This window comes from Pleurodeles waltl, chromosome 10 (assembly GCF_031143425.1).
Source record: "Pleurodeles waltl isolate 20211129_DDA chromosome 10, aPleWal1.hap1.20221129, whole genome shotgun sequence".
Taxonomy (NCBI): Eukaryota; Metazoa; Chordata; class Amphibia; order Caudata; family Salamandridae; genus Pleurodeles; species Pleurodeles waltl.
Genome location: NC_090449.1, coordinates 625,287,966 through 625,303,382, shown reverse-complemented (window position 1 = coordinate 625,303,382; position 15,417 = coordinate 625,287,966). Strand labels below are relative to the sequence as shown.

At 43.3% G+C, this 15,417-nt stretch overlaps 2 protein-coding genes across 14 annotated transcripts in view; both read left to right on the top strand.

Annotated features, from left to right (window-relative positions):
• PRKAG2 (protein kinase AMP-activated non-catalytic subunit gamma 2) overlaps window positions 1–1,354 on the top strand; it is a 1,410,703-nt gene extending 1,409,349 nt beyond the window's left edge. For all 13 annotated transcript variants that reach the window (XM_069211100.1, XM_069211103.1, XM_069211101.1 and 10 more), the window contains one exon: window positions 268–1,354. In XM_069211100.1, coding sequence (XP_069067201.1) covers window positions 268–299 — 32 coding nt within the window. In that variant the 3' untranslated portion in view covers window positions 300–1,354. The remainder of the gene's footprint in view (window positions 1–267) is intronic.
• A 1,235-nt stretch (window positions 1,355–2,589) lies between these two features.
• Window positions 2,590–15,417, top strand: part of LOC138262439 (uncharacterized) — a 56,526-nt gene continuing 43,698 nt past the window's right edge. The window contains exons 1-2 of the mRNA XM_069212336.1: window positions 2,590–2,664; window positions 5,581–5,705. Of these exons, the coding sequence (XP_069068437.1) occupies window positions 2,590–2,664; window positions 5,581–5,705 (200 nt within the window). The remainder of the gene's footprint in view (window positions 2,665–5,580; window positions 5,706–15,417) is intronic.

Sequence of the window (15,417 nt, the reverse complement as noted above, 5' to 3'; positions counted from 1 at the left end):
CCTTGGAGCACATGCTAGATTTGCAAGTCCGCAGGACCGAAGTCAAAAAACAAGATTGCAGATGCACACAGTCAAGCACTCAAGGCAGGGTGGCACGACTGTCCACCATGCAGGTGACATTCACGTCCCAACTGGTGTCACTTCTTTAGAACATTTTTAGAAATAGTCCTTGTTTGCTACTGGATAGTTATGTAGCTTTGGAAATAACTTTGAAAGTTAAACTATTGTTTTGTGAATAATAAGTGTTTTTGTCTGTCTTCTCATCAGGTGCCAAACAGAAGGAGAGTGAAATGGAGTGACTGCTGTGAATGTAGAACCTATTTTATAGAACTTGAATTAAAGTTTGTCAAGATGTTGACTCATGAACACTGACTGCGGTTGAGAAGAGAACATGGTCTCAAGAACGTATAGTGGAAACGCAGTGCTAGTCGAAGGACCTGCTTCCCCACTTTCGGTTCCGTGGTCTGAAGAAAAAGAGCATGGCACAAACCAGCTTTTCAGCGTAGGAGATACTGAATTGCATTCGTTTTCACTTCAAGGAACGCTTGCCATAAGGCCACACCTGTAAATACAATCTGTCTTGAAATTCGTCAGTCTGCCTGCTCTTGAAAGTGGTTGTCTGCTAGGCAATTGTGACATAAGGTGTATCACTAACACTTTATTATGTCAAATACAGCAGATCATCACTTCTGCTGCTCATTGCTTTTTAGAGTCAACTATTATTTGCTAAGGAAGGCACAATTAGTGTGGATTGTAAAAGTAAACCAATTTCAGTTTTCATTTCGCTGGCCACAAGCAGTGTCATTTGAACATTGAAGAGGACTATGGAATTTGTTACATTTTTCTTTTAATGTTGGGTTCCAGAGTAACCATACCGAAAAGAGATTTATTTATTTTTAACTTTGTTGATATTTTGTATTCATCTTGGGATGACAAGCGTTTCCTGACCCATTAATAAGCTATTCTTATCACAAACACAAAATCCTCAGTTACATGACGTTTTGGACTTGCCAAAGCTGTGGCCCACAGACTAGCCCATGATACTACTTCACTCACAATTTTGCAAACGCATGCAATGAAAACTGTTATTCAGTACTGTAATGTAAATAGACAGTTATCGAGGAACGAAGTGCCAGAGAAATTTATATTTTTCTGTGTATGAAAATGTAAAATCATGATGTTTGTAATGATTGCTGATTTCTTTTTTGTAAATTTACATTGTCGTTGTTTTCATATGATTGCTAAGAGTGAGGAACGTTTTGCTATTGTAAATGCAGAGGGAGGCATGGAAATTACACTATAAATGTAGATTTTTTTCAGATTGAAGATAAATAAATAAATCCTACTTAAACCAGTTTATTGGTCACTGCAGTTAATTTATTTGAGTGGTTTCCTCTTAAATGGTGCCCTGATGCTTGACTCCAAAATTGAAACAGGTTGTGGAATTGTGCCAGGTAGTCCCGCGGAGCCATGCCGCCTTCTCTGACCATTGTAAGGCATATTCATGTTGGAAGCTGAAAGATGCCAGCAAATGGTTGTCAGCAATCCTCGAAGATACTTTCTGGATCGTTCTATTCAGCATTTCGAGCAAAATGAGATTGTTGTAAAAAAAAAAAAAAAAAAAAAAAAAAACGCACCAGATTTCATCCTGTTTCAGGCTATGCAATAGAAGTGTTTATACTTGAAATGGTCATTATCAGAAACACAGCCAAGAGGGATGGATGTTCTAGGTTACCAGTGTCTGCCTGGGACCCAGGAGTTGCCCCGGCCATTCTGTGATTTCATCCTGGTGTTCCGTGGTGTGAAAGGAGCAGAGCACTCCAGGGATGTTTGAGTGACTTCTCCAGAAAAATAGAAAAGGAGAAAAATTATGCATTTTACAACATATTTTTTATGTGATAAGATCTTTTCCTCTCTATCCTTGTCCCTTCGCTCCTTTCTATTGCTCTCCCATCCCTTTTTGTCCAATCATCTCCTTTCTCTAACAATCACATCTATATGGCTTATTCTTTAAATGTGCCTTCTTCCGCTTACCCTTCTTATTTTCATGCTCTCCTTTCCCTGCTTGTTCTTACTTATGTCTTCTTTCTTAGGTCTTCTTCCTTCACCCTCTCCGTGTCCTTTCTCACACTCCCTGCACTTTCTTCCTTCGTTTCTTCTCCTGTGTAATCCTTTCCTCGTGTTCTCTCATTGATCCTCGTTCTTCCTCTCTCCCCTTTTCTCTCTCTTCTATTCCCTCTTAGCACTATATTATACTTTACCTCATCTTTCTCTTCCACCTCCTTTCCAGTCTTGTCTTGCTTCTCGCCTTTCTTCTTCCCCTTCCTCCTTTTAAATGGCATTAGCTGATAACGATAGAGGTGCTGCCTGTGACACTGATCACCGAGTGAGGAAGGATGAAGATGGAGACCATGCACGGTGGTACAGAAATCAGCAAACTAGCACTGGGGACACTGCATACCACAAGACGCAGGAAGGCCCTTCTGGAGGAGTGTTGGGCGTTTCACCCCTGGGTGGCCATTTCTATGATTTATCAGATTGACTGGAAGGTCACTCGCCATTCGGGACGGGGTAAATTGTGCAAGGGTCATGGCTGTGCTCGTGGGGGTGAATGTTGCGCCTGTAATTGGAATCGGAAGTAGCAACTGCAAGAAAATGTACTCTGTAATTTCGTTTGAGAAACGCACGTGGCTGTGCAAAGCCGCTGGTGTCATGCCATAGCACACGACGTTTGAGGCAATGTGTAATATCAAGCAAACCCACTTGGAATGGAATAAATCAGGGTGTTGTTCACTCCAGGAGGTGAATCATGGTACATAATACAGATATACATTAGTCACGACCTCTTGTTTTATGACGAGGATCAGCATTCTCACCAAAAACTACTAAAACGTTGGTAGATGGTTGGGGTGGAGTGGAGTAAAAGATAAGGTTGCCTTATTTCCAAGAAAAAAAGACAACTCAGACAGCTCTGCCAATACACCACTATCGTGACCTGCATAGTTCCCTGTTGATCCAGTACTGTCCAACACACAGAGCTCTACCTGTGTAAGTCGGTCCTGATAGGCAGAAAGCACACCCGACTTCTTCAAACAGTTACTCCCATAAGGTGCTAGCACAGTACCTTAATCCTCATCTGAAGTATTCCTGATGTGCATGCATTGATCCCATTATCCTTCTCTGAAAGTACACCTCAATCATAACATGTGGAATCTCTTTACTCTTGGAATTATGAACGTGCGACCCGTATGCAGCTCTTTAAGTGCAGCTCAGTCATGACCTGAAGCGTCCTCTTTCAGTAAAGCGATGTGCAGGAAGTCCCTGGCCATTGTGAAATGGCATTGAGTCACCACAATGAGTTTACTTGGAAGCCAGGGAGGAGCTGCAACACAGACATTTTGCAGCACAAGGTAGCTTTAGCAACTTGTGAAACTTTAGAAATTCTGGTCGGGAGGTATGTGAGCATCTGCACTGTAGCAGGCCCAAACCAGCAAGCGAGGCTTTTCTGACTTACTGCCCATTAATCTGCTAATGGTAATGGCCAGTTAACTCTGGAGAAGTCTTACATTCATATTTTTCCTGACATCATGGGCCTCTGTAGATTTTTGCCAAACCACAGGTTAGTAGGCACAACGATTTAGCTACGCATCAGAACGATGGTGCCACATTGGTGACGCCCCAAAGGCTTAAGGTTGTGTATGGTCAGGTCATTAGCCAAATCCTTGAACTATGACCACCAACAATGAACAACCATAGTCGTCACCTCGCAAGGCCAAGGAGTTTTTTACTTTTTTACTGACACATTCTTTCACTAATGGTTATGCAGCATGGCATGTTTACTCATTTTTGTTCTTTGCAGACAGCCAATGTCGACTCGCAGTCTCTAACAGTGAACATGTGTACTGATGCAGATCCATCACTGCTCGTGCCTGAGCGCTTACACAACGGAATCACTCCCAGAACTAAATGTATACTTGCACCAACCTCCTTGGGTAGCTCGGAAAAAGAGTGGGAGAAGGGGCTGAGGGCTACCACTGTAGTACCATAGCACAGCTTTTCTGCCCCATGTAGCTGCACTGGGAAGAATAAAGCTGCAGGCGCAATTGGGCGCTGTGAACCTCTAGGCCTCAGCACCTACTAGAGAAGCATCACTAACCAATATCAACACCCTTCCATACGAATGCTGCATGTTTTCATAGGCAAACCAGCCTCAAGAGAAAAAACAGGGACTATGAATGTGATTTAGACTGTCTTATACCCTATGGGTCTTGTAATACAATAGATCGGATATCCAGCACATTTGTGATGGAGTATCCCATCCACCAAACTCTAAATCAGGACCTAAGTCTTGCTCAGCAATTTTTATTTTATTTTTTTAAAGGGGGCTAATCTTCTGTCTTCTACAGTCAAAGGCTGCTTACCCAGTAAGGCGCGCTGGAGCACAGGCCCCCATCAGCACCCCCATCGCAAAGGTTACCTGAAGTAGCAGTTGCAGTGATCAGTGACTGACCGTTAGCGTTTTAAAACAATGTGTATTTGCAATTGTTTTTTAAGCACGGGACACCGGGCAGTGGTCACTGTAATGCACTCTTGTTCCAGGCAGTGATATTGGCCCCACCCCGTCTACAATTTAAGACCCACATAAGCTACCCAAGCCAGGAATATGCAGAGGCCCTGCACCAAACTGCAACTGCTGCATGCAGGACTTCAATATAGCACCAGAGATGCCACCCTGCCACAGTTGTCCCTGCTAATTCTAGCTACACACAGCACCCCCCAGAACTGAAGAGACAGCATGAGTGGTCTACTACTGTGGGAGACGGTAGTGGCTGCCACAACACCAAACACAAACCGCCACCTTCCAGCCTCCTGGAGAAATGCCCTGCAGTGTAAGTTACTGACTTTCTGTAGGTTAATCTGTTCCCTCTGGGTCCTTGGCAATTTCACATTCGAACATTTAAATGTCATATCTAGGAATAGTTGTCTTTTTCCATCCTTGTTGCATCCGTTCAATTTAAAATAAGAATTAATTACCATGTTTTTAAAACTATACTAGTCAAAGCAGTCGAACTATTTGAGCCTTGCCCTGAAATGCCTTAGCGGCATGCTTCGGCCTCCGCGGTGTTTGATTCATTGCAATGGCCTCTCGGTCGTGAACATGATTACTTTTAAATCCCTCTGCCACGTTCATAAAACTGTGCTGCACACTGGTCAATATATCTCTGCAATAGGTTCAGCTGTTACGTACCGGATCATACCCTTGGTTCTAGAACACCTCCCTTCTTTTCATACCAAGAATCAATAGGGCTCAGAATAGGGGGAACATGGCGGTCGGATAGGAAGCGGGCCGCAGGACGCGCTGGGCCAAACAGGAAAGCATTGCGCAAAGCCGCTTCTAAGCGGCGAGAAATATTCACAGTATGTTCGGGCAGCAATTAGTTAGCAGTGGTATTTGTACATAATTTAACAAGAATAATACGTCGGTGCTCGCACCGTACTTGGTTGCAGAGAAGGTTGCAGTGGTGGAGCCCCGGCGGGGAAAGCGAGCCGTGCCCAGCCTTTGGACTCGCGCTGCAGTAGGGATTTAATGCGGCCAGAAGAGGCATCAAGGATTCCCTTCCGAGGCGGCAGGACGGGCAGCAGTGGCAGAGGCAGTACAGGCGGCATTGGACCTTTTGGAGACGGATTGGAGGGGCAGAGGCATGGTAACTTGCTTTCTCCTTTTTTTGCCGCAGCGCAAATCGTGACTCTTGCTGGGGAAAAAGAAGTGAGAGCCGTGTTATGTACGACTGCAGGGGGTTGAGGAGGAATAAAAGGGAAGGTGAGGTAAGTGCAATAAAGAAGCCTGGGCTCACCTATTCCCTGAGGAGCAGCAGGAGGACTACTGGGACCAAAGAAGTTTGGGTCCTGGTGAGCCAGAGTCCCTCAGTGAACTCGATAAAGCTCAGAAGGACCAAGCCAGAGCTGGTAACAGAGGTAGTAGGGGGGAGGGATAAGTCCTCTGTCAAAACTGGGAGTGGACACGATAAGAGCCTTAAGATTACCCCCTCACAAAAAAATTATTTTAGGATTCTGCCTCTGGGCATGGGGGAGAAAGACTCTGCGCAACAAATGGGGCACATGGATAAAGGAGCTTTGGGAGTCTGGGGGGGATAGACAAGCCATGCAGATTGAGTGCAGTCCTAAAAGGTTTCAACCATTGGAAGATATGGAGAGTATGGCAGTAAGGGAGAAAGAAATGGAGGGCAGCAGATCCCTTTGGCGAACCTCGTTAGATGGCCCTCTAAGCGGGGGCTCAGTTGGGAGGGGGGCAAAACTTGGAAATGGAGAAGGGTCTAAGGCTGGAGGACAGCCCGGAAGATGTGCAGCAGCAGACTCAGGGCCCTCGGGCTGGGAGCCCATCATCTCAGAACCCTTCTAAGGCACCTTCAAGAGGTGAGGATGAGCAGTGGTAGGAGTTAGCAGAAGAACCTCCCAATCGATCTAATGCAGGAATGAGCACTATCCCTGGAGGTGAAGGGTGTTTTTGAGACCTCAAACAATAATCAGGAGATAAGGGGTCTGTGTAAGGCTCTTGGAGAGAAGATCGACGACCTCGCAGGTAGGACTGCTGCCATGGAGGAACAGGTGGGAGAGTTGAAGTCTGCGATGGGAGTAAATAAGGCTGAAATTCAGAAGTTGAAATATAATGAGGAAAGTGTTGTATCTATGCTTGAGTCTGGAGAATAATCAAAGAAGGTGTAACTTGAGCTTCTTAAGAGTTCCAGAGGGCATGGAAGAGAGCGATTTGAAAGGATTGGTAATTTGTTTGATTAAACAGGGTGTGCAGATTGAGGACACGGCAGAAGACATTGCAAGAGATATTCAAAACGTCCACAGGGATCCCTATAAGAAAATTCCAAACAGAGATAAGCCTAGGAAAATACTGGTTAATTTTCACACACATGAACTTAAAGAGCGTATATTGGTAGAAGCGTTGAAACAGAAGTCGCTAGCAGTGGAAGGAGTTAGATTTGAAATCAGGTCAGACCTGTCAAGTGTGACTTTGAACAAGCAATGGGAGCTGGGAAGAAGAATGGAGGCCTTGAAAAGTTTGGGGGCTATGGCTCAACAGAAGTTCCCAGCTTCCCTGAGAGTCATGGCTAACAATAAAATGTATAATTTTAAAGACTGGGGGAGGTGGATGACCTGATTAAGACGTTAGGTAAAGCTGGCTAGCACAGTTAGAGGTCGGGGCGAGTAACTGTTGGGTTTTGTATTTTTGTAAATAGTGGCCAGGCGGCGGACCTTCCGGGGCAAGGTTATCGACCCAGGCAAGGAGATAGGATGGGTTCTCCCAGGGATTCAGGGGTTGTGGCGGAGAGGGGGGTGGGAGGTGAAGGGGGGTGAACACTGGGTGGGGAGCATAAGAAGAAAAATAAAAAAAGAAAGTCCTTATCCAGTAGAGTACTGGTAGGCCGCAGGGGGCTCACCCAGTTGCATTTAAAGGCAGAATACAGATGATGGGGGTAAGACTCCTATCCTGGAATGTCAACGGTTTAAGAGTAAGCAACAGGAAAAGAAGATTGATGCAGTATTTGAAAGACACCCAAGCGAATGTTTTAATTTTACAAGAAACACACCTATTGAATGAGGAAAGCACTAAACTATTTAGACCATGTAGATGGCTTCAGCAGTTTTCAAGTACTACGCAGGCTGGGGGGGAGTAAGGGAGTGGCTATTTTAGTTAGAAATCATCCCAATATTTCCTTTCGGTGTGGGTCGGTGGATAAGGCAGGTAGATGGGTAATTGGAAGGCTGATGGCGTTTGAGCATGCATTTACTTTGGTAGGCTATTATGGACCTAATAGGGATGATCCTTTGCCTTTGCCAGACCTCTTCCATCATGTTACAGTATCCCGACCCTATGATATGGATGAGAGATTTCAATGTGGTGTTGAATTTTAACTTAGATAGATCGTCAGGTAGTAGGGCAAAAACTAATGAAAAAATGCAATCTAAGGTATTAAGTATGATGTCTCAGGGTTGCATGATATTTGGAGGGAGAGGATGGGACAGAAGCGTGGATACACATATATTAATAAAAAGTATAGACATCAATCCAGGATAGATTATGGGAGTCTGAGGGATCAGGTTGAGGAGATAGTACATGTTGTGGCTCATATGTCCGATGACTCAGCAGTAAGCATGAATATCCGATTGCAAACAGGCTATATTCAGAGTAGGTGGACAATGGATGGGAGCCTATTATTAGACGAGAAGTTAGTAGCAGATTTAAGAACAGATGCAGAAGAATTTTTAGCACTAACTCTGGATGATCATCACTAGCTATAGTCTGGGATACTTTTAAGGCTTTCCTGAGAGGCAGATTGACAAGAGCATCCTCCATTAAAAGGAAGGCGTATAAGAGGGAGATAGCGCGACTAGATGATCAGCTACATCAGGTAGAGCAAGAGTTGATACTTCTGGATCATAAAGAAGAGAAGTTTGAAAAACTATATAGGCTTAGCCAAGATCTAAGACAGGAACTGGTAGCTGTAATTGACAAGAGGATAAAAACTAGATTTGAAGCAAATAGGATTGCACATTTTGAATATGGAGAAAATTGCGGGAAATTATTAGCTTGGAAAATAAAGACAAATCAGGTTAGGAATAAGGTGGCAGAAATTTATGGTAAGAAACCAGGGGAGATCTGTAGTAGTAGTGGGGAGATTGGGGAAGTCATCTGGGATTATTATAAGGAGCTTTACTCAGAGAAACTAGTGGTGTCTTCAGAAATAGTGAAGGCCTGGTTAAAAGACCTCAACCTGCCAGTTCTGGAGGAAGAAGATAATAAGGTTTTAAATTAACAAATAGGGCAGGTCGAAATAGAGCGAGCTATACAGTCTGCGAAGATAGGAAAGGCGCCAGGCCCAGATGGCCTACCCTTCGAAATATATAAAGCCTTAGAGGGTAGTATTCTTACGTATTAGGTGGGCCTATGTAATAACATTTTAGAGGAAGGTGGTCCAATACCTCCCTCCTGGAAGGAGGCTATTATTACAATACTTCTAAAACCAGGGAAAGATTTGAGAAGTTGCGACGCAAACAGGCCGATCTCTCTGTTAAACTGTGACTATAAAATCTTCACGAAAGTTCTGGCGGATAGGCTAGGGGGTGTCCTAGGTAGCCTTATTCATGGAGATCAAAAGGGATTTTTAAAAAACAGGTATATGCAGGAACTGACACATAGTGTGATAGGCTCAGTAGATTTAGGTCGCTCGTGCAAGGAACCATTAGCTTTAGTAACAATTGATGCTACTAAGGCGTTTGATAGGGTCAACTGGGTGTATCGGGATATTCTCTGCAAAGTTTTTAATTTGGGAGGGAAGTTTATAAGAGTATTACAGAAGATATATCACGATCTGGCTGCCAGAGTTTTGGTCAATGGCTCATTAACGCGCCCTTTTAAAATCTGAAGAGGAACCAGGCAGGTGTGCCCACTGTCTCATTGTTATTTCATTTGGATATAGAGCCCCTGGCTTGCAAAATTAAAAGAGAGCAGAGGATATCCCCTTTCAAATAGGGGGGGGGGTTGGTGTAGGAAGGTAGCTTTGTACGCAGATGACTTAATGATATATACCACAAATTTACAACAAACGTTACCAATCTTAGAGGAACACACAAATAAATTCTGGGAGATTGCTGGGTATGTAGTTGTTAGCAAAGAAAAAACTGAAATAATCGCATGGAGACTGAGGGTATCCCGACTAAGAGTGAGATAAAATATCTAGGAATCACGATAACGCAGGATATAGCAAGAATAGCAGAAGTTAATTTTCTGAGAATTATGAGAGATTCCTGTAAACTAATGAAGAGCTGGGCCAATTTACCCCTCACAATTATGGGGAGGGCCAACCTTGTTAAAATGATTACACTCCCCAAACTTCTATTTATTTTTAACGCAGTACCTTTAAAATATAATAAACAGTGGCTGAATAAACTACAGGGCAAAATTAGTAGCTTAATCTGGGCGTCCAAGGGTGTACGCATCTCATGGAAGAAACTGAGAAGGAAGATGGAGAAAGGGGGATAGCGATCCCTGATTTCCATCTCTATGCCTGGGCACTCTTTATAAAAAATATGAGTGGGGTAATGATCGGTACGGGAACTACGGAGTTGGCACATATTCTTAAAGAAATGATGGAGATTAATCATGGAACGCAAGTAAATTTTCTTTACAAACTTGGGGACCCCAAATACGTTATTAAAGTTAGATTTAAAATCATGCAGGACGCTGCAAAGCAGTGGTTTGGGATAAGGAATGCCACCAACTAGCCATATTATAGTAAATACGCACCTCTCTGGGATTCCCTGGGCTCACCGGAATGGACGAAGGAAATTCTAGTTAAACCATTGAAAGAGGCAGGATTTAGGTGCGGGGGGCAACTGTTTAATGATGGGAAGCTGATACCGTATGAAGATCTGGATGTGGCGACAGAGGGCAAGTTAGCTAGGTTTAAGTATCTTCAAATAGCAAGTTGGGGGAAGAGCGTGAAGGAGGGAATGGTGATTCAAATGAGATACAAGAGCTATTTTATCAGGGTAAATCCCGGAAGAAAGATCTGGTGAGATGGAACTGGACATTGATGGAAGTTCTAGATGGAGAATTCAACATGCCAGAGGAAATTTGGAGGGATTGTCTCCCAGGATCACAGATCAAAGAATTATGGCAAGTATCTACAGCTTTGTTGTGCTCCACAGTTAAACCTACCCATTTAAGAAGGAATCATTTGTTTCAATTCACAGAGGCTTCTGGACCACCGAGAAGCTATCTAAATGTACACAAGGCAACTTGATCAGCTGTAAGAAGTGTGGTCAGGGCTTGGGAGATGACAGGCACATATTTTGGGAGTGCCCTCGGCTCTCCCGATTCTTGAAAGAGGTTGGGGAAACAATCCATAACATTCTATCGATTACCTGCCAGGTAAGCCTCCCACTGGTTATCTTTGGATGCCTTCATGGCTCAGCAGGGTTAAGTAGGAACTACACCAAATTGCCCTTCTATATGATGCTGCTGGCATATGCAGGAAGTGGATTAGTACCTCCCCTCCTACTTGCACTGAGTGGATAGACGCCTTGGTGTACAACCTAACTCTGGATGTGGGAGTTAGCAAGAAGGAAAATAAGAGAAATAAGTTCTGGGTTCCATTAAAAAGGTGGTTGGAAAGAAAATAACCTATGATGTCTCATGATTACACTTAAACGGCTGGTCTCAGAAGGGCTCTGGGGAAGAGCCACTGATTGTAACAATTAGAGACCTGGATATTTCCAGATGTGAGCCTTGAATGGTAGCTCACTCTCAGGTCAATTGACCTTTATGAGGAGGCCCCTAGGATGATATTTTGTATGCCAGACGGATGGATGAGGACTAAATATATATATATATATATTTTTTTAAAGAATCAATAGGGCTCGTTTCGGAGGTAGACCTTTCTCGGTGAACAGTCTCCTGGTAACTCTACGCAGGATGCGGGATCTGCTACATTTTTAGGGAAGCCTTGAAGATCTGGCTCCAAGGCAGTCGTTTCTTCCTTCATGACACTTTCAGCTCGGTTTTCTGAGCGCCAGCTACATTTACAACTTCACCTATGTGCAGAAAACATTTAGCCATTGTCCCTTTTCAGTAGCGAACTGGCTAGCGTACTTAACTTCTTTTAAATGGCCAATAAGCCTAAATGTTTCAAAAGTACAACTTTGCTGATTTTTCCTTTCCAAAACAGTGTTTTAAGAATGGGGAAATAAACCGAGGAGACACAGGGAACTAACCCCAAATAAAGGAATCCGTTTTAATGCTACGGTTTGGTTTATTTTTTGGCCAAAAAGAAAAAATGAGGGATCTTGATTGCCATCGGGGAGGAAGGTGGCTTGCTTACAAATTGAACAAGGGTACCCAATGTCCACTTGTGGGTGAAATTAAGATGACAAAACAATATTGTACTTTAATATAATTTTATTGTATTAAAAGTCCATGATGATTCCAAGGTGTTAACAACATATTTCCCTGTATTATTAACACAAAGCAACCTATTCAGCATTTCATATTTTCCCTTATACCGTTTTTTTTCTGATTTCATGTTCAGGTTTGATGTTACTTTCGAAAGATATCCTTTGGAGAACCTTCAAGACAGATGTTAGTTTCCCAACATATTTAGATTTATTCCAGGATTGACTAATCCTCACGTCTGTTAATTGCCACCCAAGGAATCAATCCCTTTGACACAATGACTAATCCTCCAGTTAATTTTACGAGCTCTTGCTGAACTATGTGAGCAAAGTCAACGCACCATAGAAAAGTAATTGACTTTCCAATAACCAAGACAATTGTCAATACCCTGAGCCTAATACTAAAACAGACACATGCATTTGAGGTGATGTCTTGCTTCTCTGACCAGTATTATTTTAGGGACACCTTGAATGTGAGGGAATGTCTGTGTTATTTATGTAATTCATAGATTCTTATAGAGAATAGTCATCTAGGATACAGATGTGCTTTACATGTTAACAATAACAGCGATGCAAGATCTTAAATAGAAATGATAACGTTACTGTAGATGACAAAAGGTATTTACAGCAGGGACACTGGCCAACAGTTAAAAGAAGAGAAATATTTAGGGGTTGATATAGGGTAAAGTTGGGTGGGGAAGAGGAAGAGGTTTGGTGAAAAAATGGAAGGAGGTGGGTTGGTGAGATTAATGGAAGCAGAAAGGGTGGAGGGTATAGGACGGCGAGGATAGTCTCAAACACATTTCATATCCTACAGTTCTGACAGAGTGGGGCCTCCGTTAGTCCTGCAAAAGCAAGGTTTACTGGGATAGGTACCAGATGTGTATATGATGTGTTGTGTATTTATAACTGTAAAATCACAAGATGTATGCATAAATGTAGATCTTTCGGTGTATAGGAAAAGGTGAGACTGCTTTTGTATATTGAAAACTAAAAGATTGAAGATAACATTGATTGTTCTGTAAAATGAATTGGAGGATTATATCTTGCAACAAAGAGATTTATTCTTGAGGGTGACAACAGAAGTGAGCATGTATCAGTAAGGCAGTAACAACATAATTCTATAAATGATGTCTAGAAATTGTGTGCCTAGATTCGTTCCTTGAAAAATGTGCATGATCTAGAAAAAAGATGTTCATATTTCTCAAAAGGAAGGATGCCCATCATGCCTCCCGCTCCATTGGTCTCTTTCATTCATCATGATAGGTCTGTCCCCTCCTTCCTATGTAAACTTGCCACTAGTCTGCAAAAAGGAGAAAGAGAGCACATATCAGGATTAAACCTCCAGCTCCAGTGGTTCCATGTGGACTGTTATCTCTCGTCCCCGTGTATACTTATACTAAAGGTGACACCACATCCGTTTCAACCAAACCATGACTGAGATTGGGCCACAACCTAGTGCCACGCCCTTTTCCAGTCTCACTAGTTCCCGGATTGTTTTCACTCCCATAATGAAGAACTGAGCTCAGGTGCCTTTAAAAAAAAAAAAAAAAATTATTCACCCTTTTTCCCTTGTGGGAAAATATTAAGGCATTTTATGATTTTGGCTATATACAACTTTATCTGTCGAGAAGAGGTATTGTTTCTAATATAAATATACTTAGTAGACTTTGGGTCAGCCCCTTGTCTATTTCAGGTGTCTGCTTTTGATTCAGTGGCTTTCCTCGCTATTGTGTTGTCCTGCCCAGAAGTATTTCAGTCTTGCAGTGTTCTAATTGAATGAGCTGCATCTTCACTGCTGTCTGAAGACAACTATTTTTTTCCTTTCCTTTTGCATCTTTGTTAGGCATAGCTGGGCCTTTCATCTTTTCCCGGTCTCTCCTGCTTCGGCCTTACTTCCTTCGCTCTGACACAAGCATCACACAAGGGCCTACAAGTTCCTGACACTGAAAGGGACTACTTTCTCTAAGGGTGACGACGGTGTGCTAGGTAGGAATGTTGTCTCTCACAAAGAAAGGAACCAATAGCTCAAGTGGGGTGGCTGATTAGCCATGTCATATGCTATGGCAGGTGGGAGCTAAATGTAAATGGCACTTGAACAGACCATTGACGAAGAGGGCTGCCTGGACCAGAGATCGCCTTATTTTACATCGCTTCCTGCCTCCACGCTCGAGGTCATGCATGCACTAAGGGGCATACTTATACTTATTTTGCACTGAATTTGCATATTTTTTTATGCAAATTTGGTGCAAAACTAACTCCATATTTATACTTTAGCGCTAGATCCGTCTAGCGCCACATTTTTGGAGTTAAAGTCATTTTTTGGACGTGTAAACCTATTTTGCGTCAATGAGATGTAAAGAAGGTGTTCCTGTGCAAAAAATGACTCTATGGCCTTAGCGCCATATTTATCCCCCTGTGCTAAAATTACGCACGGGGGAAGAAGGGGGCCAAAAATGGTGCAAAGCTTAGTTTGCACCATTTTTAAACGCCTGGGTCAGGGCAGGCATTAGGGGAACTCTGGGCCAATTTCCATGGTGGAACACCATGAGATAAGCCCACAGGTGCTCGCCCCAGGGACACCCCACCAACACCAGAGGGACAGCAGAGGATGGGGGATCCCATCCCAGGTAAGTATAGGTAAGTATTTTATTTTAATTTTTAAAGTGCCATTGGGGGCCCTGAAATGGGCCCCCCTACATGGCACTGGGTGCAATGGCCATGCCCAGGGAACCCTGGTCCCCTGTGCTGGCCATTGGGGTGGTGGGCATGGCTGCTGTCTTTTCTAAGACAGGAGTCATGGTATGGATGGTTTTGCATCAGAAAATGACTCTAGGCAGGTTAGTCATTTTTTTTTTTTTTTTTTTTTTACTCTAACCTGCCTAACGTCATTTTTTAATGCAAAGTCCCCTTCTTCCATTCTGCCAGCCCCACTCGACTCACGTCATTTTTTTTTTTTAACACTAGCCTACCCTTTGTATCGGCTTGCACCATTCCATACATATGGTGCCCAGCTGGTGCACAGAAATGGTGCAAGCCGGTGCTAAACGTTTTGGTGTAAAACTGCGTTAGTGCAGTTTTGCACCAAAAAGTATAAATCAGGGCCTCAGTCTCCCTCCCAGATTCTCCCGTCTCGTCTTTCCGCTGGTTGGTGGTGTATATTTCTTGCGCTTTTCAGACACTCTTTGATAAGTTCTTATATAACCCACTAGAGGGCAGAGTTGCCTTTCTCCTAGCTATGGATATCCAGGTATGGGCATCAGAGGCTCGGTAGATCTCAGGCTCCATTGGTAAATCACGAGTAGCACGTCAATGCTTCAAGGTACGCTCGTCTCTTCAGTGTGGTAGCAGCCACAGAAGTGCCAAATAAATTGCTGCTTCCCTCTGCATCCTGTTCAGCAGCATCAAACTTTTACCTAACCCTGACCACGA